Source organism: Rhineura floridana, chromosome 9 (assembly GCF_030035675.1).
Source record: "Rhineura floridana isolate rRhiFlo1 chromosome 9, rRhiFlo1.hap2, whole genome shotgun sequence".
In the NCBI taxonomy this organism is placed as follows: domain Eukaryota; kingdom Metazoa; phylum Chordata; class Lepidosauria; order Squamata; family Rhineuridae; genus Rhineura; species Rhineura floridana.
In genome coordinates, this window is record NC_084488.1 from 84,202,214 (window position 1) to 84,214,570 (window position 12,357).

General features: G+C 43.7%; 1 protein-coding gene across 4 annotated transcripts in view; it reads left to right on the forward strand.

Moving 5' to 3' along the window:
- The window catches only part of PDE5A (phosphodiesterase 5A), a 108,921-nt gene that overhangs the window by 45,863 nt on the left and 50,701 nt on the right, over nucleotides 1–12,357 (forward strand). For all 4 annotated transcript variants that reach the window (XM_061585225.1, XM_061585226.1, XM_061585227.1 and 1 more), the window contains 3 exons: nucleotides 2,930–3,001; nucleotides 6,512–6,601; nucleotides 10,499–10,636. In XM_061585225.1, coding sequence (XP_061441209.1) covers nucleotides 2,930–3,001; nucleotides 6,512–6,601; nucleotides 10,499–10,636 — 300 coding nt within the window. The remainder of the gene's footprint in view (nucleotides 1–2,929; nucleotides 3,002–6,511; nucleotides 6,602–10,498; nucleotides 10,637–12,357) is intronic.

Here is a 12,357-nt window from a genome sequence, read left to right on the forward strand (position 1 = left end):
GAAACATATTGGTAGCCAGTGCAGTTGGGCCAGAATAGGTGTTATATGGTCAAATTTCTTTGTCCCAGTAAGAACTCTGGCCGCAGCATTCTGCACCAGCTGAAGTTTCTGAACCGTCTTCAAAGGTAGCCCTACGTAGAGTGCATTACAGTAATCCAATCTAGAGGTTACCAGAGCATGGATAACTGTGGCGAGGTTCTCCCTGTCCAGGTAGGGTCGTAGTTGGGCCACCAGCCGAAGCTGGTAGAACGCATTCCGTGCCACCGAGGCTACCTGAGCCTCCAGTGACAGGAGCGGATCTAATAAGACCCCCAAAACTACGGACCTGCTCCTTTAGGGGGAGTGTAACCCCGTCTAGGGCAGGTCGGACGTCAACCATCTGGGCAGAGAGCCCCTCCACCAACAGCATCTCAGTCTTGTCAGGATTGAGTCTCAGTTTGTTAGCTCTCATCCAGTCCATTATCGCGGCCAGGCAGCGGTTTAGTACATCAACAGCCTCACCTGAAGAAGATGAAAAGGAGAAGTAGAGTTGCGTATCATCAGCATATTGCTGGAAACGCACTCCAAATCTCCTTATGACCTCACCCAGCGGCTTCATATAGATATTAAAGAGCATGGGGGACAGAACTGAACCCTGCGGGACCCCATATTGGAGTACCCAGGAATTCGAGTAATGCTCCCCAAGCACCAACTTCTGGAGACGATTCTCGAGATAGGAGTGCAGCCACTGTCAAGGAGTGCCTCCAACTCCCAAATCCGCAAGACGCCCCAGAAGGATACCATGGTTGATGGTATCAAAAGCCGCTGAGAGATCCAGGAGAATCAACAGAGTTACACTCCCTCTGTCTTTCTCCCGGCACAGGTCATCATACAGGGCGACCAAGGCTGTTTCTGTACCAAACCCCGGCCGAAAGCCCGATTGAAATGGATCTAGATAATCAGTTTCATCCAAGAGAGCCTGGAGCTGGCGAGCGACCACACGCTCTAAAACCTTGCCCAGGAATGGAACATTTGCTACCGGTCTATAGTTGTCAAGGTTTTCAGGGTCCAAGGAGGATTTTTTTAGGAGCGGTCTCACCACCGCCTGTTTCAGGCAGGGTGGTACCACTCCCTCTCGTAAAGAGGCATTGATCACCTCCTTGGCCCATCCGGCTGTTCCATTCCTGCTAGCTTTTATTAGCCACGAGGGGCAAGGGTCCAGAGCAGAAGTGGTCGCCCACACCTGTCCAAGCACCTTGTCCACATCCTTGAGCTGTACCAACTGAAATTCATCCAATAAAACAGGACAAGACTGTGCTCTGGACACCTCATTAGGTTCAACTGTTACAATATTGGAGTCAAGGTCCCGGCGGATGTTCATGATCTTGTCTTGGAAGTGTCTCGCAAACTCATTACAGCGGGCTATTGATGGTATTATTGCGTTCTGAGGACCAGAGTGTAAAAGTCCCCGAACAACTTTATAAAGTTCCGCTGGGTGGTTAGAAGATGACTGAATGGAGGCAGCAAAGTACTGCTTCTTCGCTGCCCTCACCGCTTTCACATAGAGCTTGGTAGAGGCCCTCACAAGTGCAAGATTACATCCGTCGGGAGTTCGTCTCCATTTGCACTCAAGCCGTCTCCTTTCTTGCTTCATCACTCTTAGCTCCGGGGTAAACCACGGAGCCACTTGAGCTCTGCAAAGGAGAGGGCGCACTGGGGCGATCGTGTCAGCTGCCCAGGTCATTTCTGTATTCCACAGATTGACCAGGGTTTTGACAGGAGCGTCAGTTTTATCAGCCGGAAAACTCCCCAGAGCCTTCTGAAAACCCTCAGGATTCATTAGTCTCTGGGGGCGGACCATCTTAATTGGTCCTCCCCCCTTGCAGAGGGAAGAAAACATTGTGAGTCTAAACCTCAAGAGGCGGTGATCTGTCCATGACAAAGGAATAGATGTAAAATCCCTCATTCCCAGATCACCATCCCCCAATCCAGTGGCAAAAATCAAGTCTAGAGTGTGCCCCAAAATGTGCGTAGGGCCAGTAGCAAATTGAGACAGCCCCATGGCTGTCATGGAGGCCATGAAGTCCTGAGCCGCCCCAGACAAAGCGGTCTCGGCATGAATGTTGAGATCCCCCAATAGCAAAAATTTGGGGGATCGCAACACCAAACCCGGGACCACCTCCGTCAGCTCAGTTAGGGAAGCTGTTGGGCAGCAGGGAGGACGGTACACCAACAGTATTCCCAGTCTGTCTCGCTGACCCAACGCAATATGAAGACACTCCAGACCATTAGTCACCTGGATAGGGTGCCTAACAAGAGGGATCGAACCTCTATAGACCACAGCGATTCCCCCTCCCCGACCCTCGGATCTACCCAGATGCTGAACCGAGTACCCAGGTGGGCACAGCTGGGAGAGATTAATGCCTCCCAGATCGCTCACCCAGGTCTCGGTAATAAACACCAGATCGGCCGCCTCATCCACAATTAAATCATGGATGAGGGAGGTTTTATTATTTACTGATCTGGCATTAAGAAGCATCAACTGGAGATCCGAGAGTTGGCTGATAGAACTACCAGCAATCCTGTGGGTGTGGGGAGGACCGGAACACGGCACAGCCACCAGTTGTCTGGGCCGAGTTCCCCTAAACTGGCATGTCCTCCTCACAACGCCATACCTCCCATTACCCGTCACTACTGCCAGGTAAGTCTGGATAGGCCTATAGATTTGCAACACAAGCCTCGGTGGGGCTTTACTGTTAAGTAAAGGTGAATAAGATTGTACCTAAGCTTTGGAATTAATGGCCTAGCTTTTGCATTGCCTTTAATACATCCACTCAAAAGCTCTGTTAAACTTTTTATGATCAGCTGTTGACATCTGATATTCATATCCACATGGCTTGCAGTTGAAACAATAGAATTAACCAATATTTCTGTGTTTTTTTTTAATCAGGTGGTTGGTGTGGCACAAGCAATCAATAAGAAGTCTGGTGGTGGAGGAACATTCACTGAGCAAGATGAGAAGGTACAAGCAAAGCTATTCAGGTGCCCCCACTATCTAAGGTGTGGCAGATGGCTACAGGGAAAAGGGCCTACTAGGTGGTGGCACCCTGACTGTGGAACGTTCTCCCCAGGGAACCTCACCTGGTGTCTCCTTTGATGCCATTTTAGCATCATGCAAAGGACCTTTTAATTTTTCCATCCTTTCTTCCTGGGCACTGAACTTAGGGCTTGGAAGGAGCTGCAGACTTCTCACTGCATCTGAAGCCCTGCTGGCTCACACCTGCCAGGGCAGAAGGTGGTGGTAGTGAAGTTGTTTCTTCATAATATTTTGCTGCACTAGCTCCAAGCTGTCCACTCAGGGGCATGGTAGGTCTTTGGATGGTGCCCACCCCCATATATCCCATTTCTGGTCTTTCTGCCTGCTACTGCTGGTGGGACAACCACTGATGGGGGCTTTCTACCCAACAGAGTGTTGATGAGGCCTCTGTCACAGTGCAGACTCCCATGGTGTTTCTCTACCCTGGCAGTGGCTGGCAGCGAGGCAACTATATGCTACCTAAACCCCACCCCTAGGCCTCAACTTTGCATGTGGGAGGATTGTATTGTTAACACTCTGTTCTTAGTCCTTCCTGATAGGGAAGCCTGTAGTGCAACTAATGTCTGTCCAGCAGGAAGCCCGCTGGGATCTGCACTTAAAACAAGTCCCACTGCAAGTTCAATATCCTTTTACATTGCCGACTTGAATTGAAGCCAGCACTACAAATGGTCTTCCTCTGTGGATGCGGCTCAAGTCACACCCGAAAAAGAATTTTGTGTTTTGTTTTAGGACTCCTGAGGTTACTGTGAGGCCAGGTCTCCTCCAGCCCTCACTATACATTGCTTTTATGCTGCTTTCTGATTGTTTTTAATTCTATGGATTGCTTTTATGCTGCTCTAGGAACATAGGAAACTGCCTTATACTTGGTCAGACCATTGGTCCATCTAGCTCAGTATTGTCTACACTGACTGGCAGCAGCTCTCCAGGATTTCAGACAGGAGTCTCTCCCAGCCCTACTGGGAGATGCCAGAGACTGAACCTGGGACATTCTGCATGCAAGGCAGATGCTCTACCACTGAGCTATAGCCCATCTTTTTATTGTGGTGTTTTAATGTACCTTTTAAAACTTTTTTTTTAATTGACAGTAGCTGAAAGCACATTTATTCTTGGAAACCTTGGAAACCGGCTAGATTCTTTTAACTACGTGCCATTGCCCTAAGTGGCTGCTGATTTATTCTGAATGTTGTAATTTTATTGTATTTTTGCTTATGTACACCTCTTGGTTATTAATGATGAATGGTAGCAAATAAATTTTTTCTTTAAACTTGTTTTATTGTAACTTTAACATTTTGTAAACCATTTGTTGGAAAATGGGGCATCACTTAGTTAAACAATAAACAAACAGAGGAACAGGAGTTAATCTATCTTCAAGTGACTGTGAAAAGTACGTCACTACCAACAACAATTTGAATGTAAATTAATGTAGTTTGGAAACATCATTTGAAAATTATGTTCTAGAGAAGTACACCGCTCTTATATATTACAATGTGAGTGGTCTATATATATCCTAAAACAAAATAAATGTATTACATATAGCTATAGCTATATAGCAATGACGGGGTCAAGATCTTACACAGCAATTCAACAATTCATTTGAATATAGTAACAAAGAGGCTGTTAGTATAAGGAGATAATTTAGTTTCGTCTCAGTTTACATGGTTTTATCCTTGATTGTTGAGTGCTTGAACATAGTGTAATATTAGAGCCTCAAAGTACTAGAACCCAGGAGTCAATCATCTAGTGAAGACAAAAGAAAGCATTTCTTCACATAGCACATAGTTAAACTCTGGAATTCACTTCCCCAAGATGTGGTGACGGCCATCAGCTTAGATAGCTTTAAAGGTGGTAAGACAAGAGTGGCTTTATGATACCTCCAGGATGGGAGGCAGCATGTCTCTGAATACCAGTTGGTTGGAGAATGCTGTTGCTCTTATGTGCTGCTTGTGGGCTTCCCAGAAGTATCTGGTTGGTTAGCCAGTGTGAGAAAAACAAGATGCTTGGCATAATATGTTCTTAACAGGAAGCAGTCACAAACTTTTATGAGCTTTTTATGGCAACTACCTTGGGACTATCGTTACAACCATGCATCTTTCAGTACATCCCCAACTTTCTCTAGCCTGGTCACCTCAGATGTAGCTGGAATACAGCTCCCATTATCCCTAACCATTTGCCATGCTACCTGGGGCTGATGGAAGTTGTAGTCCAAATTATAGAAGGGACCAGCTTAGGAAAGGCTGCTCTGTGCTGCTAGCTGACAAACTTTTGGCAATAACAAAATCAGAATTCATTCATCCTGTCTAAATGGAATGTGCAATGAACATCTGCAGGATATCAGAACTAATACATTTCCTGAACAAAAATGGCTCACAACTTTGCTTCCTAAGCAAAATTAGGCTCCTACTTTTAAAACACATAATTTCTTGTATAATAGCTGTCTATATCATGTGTTCAGTATTTAAGACAAACATAAATGTTTGTGTGTGGTTCCCTAGAACTACTTATTAGAGAATACTTTTATCATGACAGAATAGAGATGAATATTACATGGGCAGTGCTCAAGAATGCACTTATTCATCAAATAAATACCTTGATGTGAGTGATACTTCTTCTTAAGTAAGCTGTGGTTAGAAGTGGGGCCCATGTTTCCAAAACACATGCAAGAATCCTGGCAACTGCTGACCAGTAGAACAATTTTATGTATGATTGTCAAAAATAATCTCAGACACTCTTTGATAGTATCTGTAGATTGTTTTTATTATTACTCAGGGAAAGATTTTTTGTTTTATTTGCTTTGGACCAAGTGGACAAGGATCTCTGGAAGACATTATACACTTAATATTGCAAATAAGACAGGATATTGTCTAACTCTGAGTTTATGTTTGTAAGAACTGACCACAAATCTTCACCACTAGGGATCTGGTCCCAGGTAGAATTGGGTATTTTAAGACAGTATATAAACAACACTCATTGCTGCGAAAGCAGGGTGCCTGGGAACAGAAAATAACAACTCTTCAAGCGTAACTAAATAAATGGAGTGCTGTTAGAAACAACATTTCAAAGTGTAAATAACTGTTCGTAGAAGCTGATATCAAGGCCTGTACACATTGTCCCCTTTCATGGGGCTGTTGGCAGATACTGAAGACATTTGGTGAAGCAGCACAGAAGTAATCACACACCAATTAGGATTGACAGAATATTTTATGGAAATGTTTAAATGTAAACTGCCACTGACATCTTAGTCAATCTAGAGCGGAAAGGACCTAGAGTAAGCAAGATAATTTTCTGTGTAATTCCAAAGCTTCTGCCTTAGTAGAATTTAGCCCAATATTTTCTGGCTCTTATTTGTATTGCATTTTTTAACTGCAATGAGCTAACTCCCAGTGATCTCATAACTCAACCTGCCAATTCAGTTAACTCTTAGTATCTGGTTTTTAGGATTTTGCTGCTTACCTGGCATTTTGTGGAATTGTTCTTCACAATGCTCAGCTGTATGAGACATCCCTGCTGGAAAACAGACGCAACCAGGTGAGCCCAACAAGTCATCAGAAGCATAGTAAAAGCTTCTTTCTGACTTTTCTTGAACCTTTTTCTACATCTAAGATGTGCTGCAGCAATCAGAGAGGGGGAGCTCAGTACTGGATGTGGCAACTAGGCTGAAAGGGGCAGAGATGCATTGGCATTGGGTAGTGCCAGCTCCTGAACTTGGTTCTAGCTCTAGAAGAAGTTCTGGGGCTGTGGAAGAAGTCAATGATGGAAAGGAAGGAGGTGGCATAAACTACAAAGCATCTAGAGATGGTCAGGTAGTCTAGTGCTTGCATTGCCCAAAAAAGAGGAAATGTGTCATCAAAAAAGAGGACATTGATATTCCCAAAAACTGCAAATGGTAATTTATATGTATAGATGCTAGTTCAGAAATAATTACCATCATTTAAACCAGAGGTGAGCCAGGGTGGCATAGTTACTATGAAAACCCTATTCATAGGGTCACCATAAGTCAGGATTGACTTGAAGGCAGTCCAGTCCAAGTCAAACCAGAGATGGGGAACCTGTGGCCCTCCAGCTCCCATCATCCCTGATGTTTGGTCATGCTGGCTGGTGCTAATGGGAGTTGTAGTCAAGCAACATCTGGAAGGGTGTAGGTTCACCATGCTTGGTTTAAACAGAAAAACAGTACATCTCACCCTAGTGGTGAAGACTGTGAACAAGGTCAGAGCCCCTGCTCTCCCATCTTATGGTTCTGTTTGGAACAGCCTATCAAATAGAGGAAACCTTCAAACAAAGGATTGTTCTTGGCAGCCCTTCAAAACACAGGGCTATGCTCTGTAAAGTAGGACATACGACCACTTTAGTTTGCCCTAGAAATCAGTTTGGCTCTTTGCATGCTCCTCTCAAATGATCAAAACCCCTTTGGGTTTTCAACTGTTTGAAAAGAATGTTAGAAGGATATGACATCATCAACTCTCCTCATCCTACTTCACCACCCTCTTCTCCCTTGCTGTCAGAAAGGGGAAGAGGGTAGCAGGTGTCGGAGGACTCTGAAGAAGATGGGAGACTCCTAATGGCAACACAAATGGGCAACATTGTTTGACACAGAGGATCATGGGTTTGAACTTAAAAAAACATAATCCCCAGCAAAATAAAATAAAATAAAAAATGATTGTGACAGTGCCCTGCTGGGTATGATGGGATTTGTATTTTCCCCAATGGGGATTGTGGAGTTTATAATTTAGCTCCATGCACCCTGGCGGCAAAATATGCTGTGTTGTCTGACCCCTGTTCCCCGTCCCCATATTATTTTTTTCCTATGGGAAGAGGTTGCAGATGGTGGACAACTTGGGGGTGTGAGCAGAATCAAGGTGGCAGCCTGCCAAAAGTGGGCTGTGGCCAGCTTGAGTCGGCTTACAAGAATTTGAGCAGAGTGTCTCAGGTATAGGTCTTTCTCAGGCCTGCTTCTTCAAAACAGTGCACTGGAGATGTCGGGGACTGAGCCTGTGCTATACTTGTTGCAGAGTGGCGAAATTGGGAATGGAGAGACTGAGTGAGCCTTTATGTGTTTGAATCTTTGCTAAAGATTACACCTTCCCTGCAAATTAGTCAGACAGAGACTTTAAGCTTTAAAATAAGAAATAACTACTGTATTCTGGAAGTATATACTTGATAGGAAAGAGTTCTACATCTAGCTAACTAGCTAAGTTGGAGATGCAAACACTAAGCCTAGTGTTTGCCCTCATGCTTGGTGAAGAGGGAGAGACAAAGAGAATATGTCTGCTCTCCCTCTCAAGAGAAAGAAGAAGAGGTAAGGAGATGTGGTCAACACCCTATGCATATCAGTCTAGCAGGAAGGGAGAGTCAGCAGGAGATCAAAGAATAGGTATTAGCCTAGCAATCAGGAGGTCTCCTCTCTAGCTACCCTTTTTAACCCCATGCAGCCTCAACCACAAGTTGGAGTTGAACCACATATTCCAACAATACTTACTGAGCCACAGACCTTCTTCATGCGCTTTGAACATGTACCTTGTAATACAGCTATGCATACTTTGATAGGCAATGGTGAAACATTTTTGGTGAGAACCAAAAGAAATAAAGATTAGAGTGATTTCAAATGCCTAGGAAGGTAGAAAGGAAGGGAAGGTAAATTGAGAGCATACCTCCCCCATTTTCCTGATATTGGGGTGAGTCTGAACATGTCCTGACTCTGACTCTTCTGTAAAGTCACTCAGAATTTGAGGCTCTTCCACATGTATTAACAGGGTGTTTACTATACCTGGTGAATCAGAGTTGGTCTCTCTCAGTATGCTTCTAAGGGTGTGTCATCTAGCCATGTGCTTTGTTGAAGGGTTATTTATATGCCACCACTGTTTACAGAGGGAAGTATCTAGGCCCACCTCCGCCAGTGTGAAAAAAAATCAATATGAATAAAATGGGCAGTCAGTGCTCCAAAGCTTCCCAGAGGGATGGGAGAGGGCTGTGAATGCCATCTCAACCCAGTTCCATAATATGGCACTGCGTGGTTGTTTTTCCAGAGTCCTAGCTTGCCAGATTGAGAATTCGACTCCATTCCACCCCCATCCTCCCATCTTGCAGCAAAAGTCACAGTGGGGCACTGCGAGAAATCCAGGTTATGTTAACCTGGTGAGGCCAAACATCCAAAGGCATGAGGCCCCATTGGGTTGCGAGTGTATTTGGCCCCAAATGGCAAAATTTCTATTGCAGAAGATAGATGAATAGTGTCTCTGTCATGAGTAGACAGGAAGTAGAAAGGATTGGTAGCCAAGCAGCTAATTTAGGAACTGTTAGTGTTAAATATTTATTAGTTTAGCCAAAGGATGTCACCAAGAGAGGGGGAACAGTAAAATAAGCCGGTTAAAAAAAGGTTGGGATGAGTTACTGTATTTCCTCAGTTTGGCTCCATTAATTATTATTCTGCAGTTCTGTTATGCCTCAGGTTCCACTCTGGTTGTCTTCCAGCAAGGTAGTGCCTCTGATATATATATATGGTTTCTAAAAAAAATTAAAAATTACTTCCTTTCCACAGAAGTGAACCAGTGGTCCAGCCATGCAATATAATGGCAATAAATAACTGAAGCTGCAGTTCTTACACTATTTACCTGGGAGTAAGCCCCATTGAATTCAGCAGGAATTACTTCTGAGAAGACATGGCTAGGATTGTACTGTAAAACAGAAACCCTTAATGAAAAACATGGGAATATACCCTCAATCCAGTGCCAGCATTTATTTATTTATTTATTTAATTTATATCCTGCCCTTCCTCCTAGAAGGAAGTCAGGGTGGCAAACAAAAATACTAAAAGCGTGTTAAAACATCTTAAAAATAAAAGGCTTTAAAACATATTAAAACAAAGCATCTTAAAAACATCTTTACAAAACAACTTTAAAAACATCTTAAAAAGCAGTTCTAGCACAGACGCAGACTGGGATAAGGTCTCTATTTAAAAAGCTTGTTGAAAGATGAAGGGCTTCAGCAGATGCTGAAAAGATAACAGATGGTGCCTATCTGATATTTAAGGATTCCCTGCCTCCAGCTTTGTTAAGATTTCATACCTGCATACTTTTCAAGGAGACACACACATCTTGATTTGAACCTAAGAAATGGCTGTAGGGAAGGGTCAATGGTCACAGTTAGAGCACTTGCTGATTTATATTAAATCCTCCCTAACTCCCCCATCCCCTACGCTGGAGTAGTGGTTAAGATCAGATTCCCTCTACCCGCTGGCTGCTTGTCTAAAAAAAACCCTTGCACCTAAGGGCGGAGCTATGTGATGAACATTGTGTGTTGTTTGACACATTAATCTCATTTTTTTTAAAAAAAAATCTTACTGCATAATTATTAAATCTGCAGTGTGCCTTGCTTCCCATCAAAAATTTGCCAACATTAATATTTTTCTCTTCTTTTTTCCTATAGGTTCTCCTTGATCTTGCCAGTTTAATATTTGAAGAGCAGCAGTCTTTGGAAGTAATTCTGAAGAAAATAGCTGCCACAATAATCTCCTTCATGCAGGTGCAAAAGTGCACCATTTTCATAGTGGATGAAGACTGTTCTGTAAGTACAGAACTTGACAATTTTCAAGGAAATAAGATTCTTATTCCTCCCTTAGACACTTTAGAGTCCATCATCACCACTGAAAGCCCACCTTTTGCAATTGCATCCAATGACTGTATGCATACAAGGAACGGCAGAGGACTAGAGCCCTGGACTGTAACCACCGAAAGTCATTGTGCACCCTGTGTTGATGTCATGCCTTGCATTTTATTTTATTTTTAAAAGAATAGCTATGTCACCCTATAACCATGTTCTTATGGTGGCCTAGAATAAAAATAAAAACAACATTTTACATATACATACAGTAATAAAACATATAAAAGCAGCACAACAAATTTAAAGAGGAAAACAGATTAAAAGGTCTGGGAACATAAAAAACTATGCTGAAGTGGCATCAAAGATGGGCACATGAGGAGGGCCTTATACCACACTTTAAGAAGGGTGCAGACAAATTGGAACAGGTTCAGAGGGTGATAAGGATAATCGGGTGACTGGAAACAAAGCCCAATGAGAAGAGACTGGAAGAACTGGGCATGTTTAGCCTTGAGAAGAGAAGACAGGGGGAGATATGATAGCACTCTTCAAGTACATGTAAGGTTGTCACATAGAGGAGGGCCAGGATCTCTTCTTGATCATTCCAGAGTGCAGGATGCTGAATAATGGGCTCAAGTTGCAGGAAGCCAGATTTTGGCTGAACATCAGGAAAAACTTCATAGCTGTTAGAGCAGTATGACAATGGAACCAATTACCTAGGGAGGTGCTCAGCTTCCAACACTGGAGGCATTCAAGAGGTAGCTGGAAAGCCACCTGTCGGGTTTGCTTTAAGTTGGATTCCTGCATTGAGCAGGGGGTTGGATGTGAAGGCTGTGACGTCCTTCCCTGGCTCTCCCTGTCAGGTTCCTACCTGCTCATGGCTACTGCCTTTCACTAGGCACCACCAGGGACTCCACCAGTCCGGACTGTCCTTTATATGGTTTCTCTCTCCGCTCTAGCACAGATCTTACTAGATCCCCCTGCTAGGCAGCACCACCAGTCACATCCTGTAACCAATATTCCCAGAGACTTTGCCTGAGTCTCTCTCTATCTGGTTACTTTTGTGACTGCGTGCGTATGCTGTCCCCAACCCCTTTTGTATCTATATAGATTACACATATAACTCTGGGTTGCTCTGGATACTTGAAATGTTATTATTCCTCCCTTCGCCGCTGCCACCATTCGTTACTGTTTCCCTTCAGCCTTGGTAATTACCTTGCCCTCCCTTCTGGTCTGTATATTCCCCAGCCAAGGATCAGGCCTTCAGTAAACCAAAATAGTATTTATTAAATATCAGAAATAACAAGATTACTTTTATAATGTTACATAAGCGTATGGTTTCATCTATTCCTGTGGTACTTGACTTATTATTAATCCAAACTCTCACTCCCTCTTTCTCCACACTCTCCTGACATCCACCACCAAACACCTTCTTCCTCTCACATCCACCAACTAACACCCCCTACTAACATCCACCTACTAACATCCACCCAGATTCAACTGTCATTCTTCCATTTATACTCCCAGCCATTCAAACTCTCAGCCAATCATCCAGCATTCTACTGCTCATGTACCCCCCCCTCCTCTTTCTCTCCACTTACCATATGTATTCTATATAAACAGCACTTACCATATTTACATTAATACAGGAACATCACAAAGGCCTTCTAGGCCTCTTCTAATCCTAC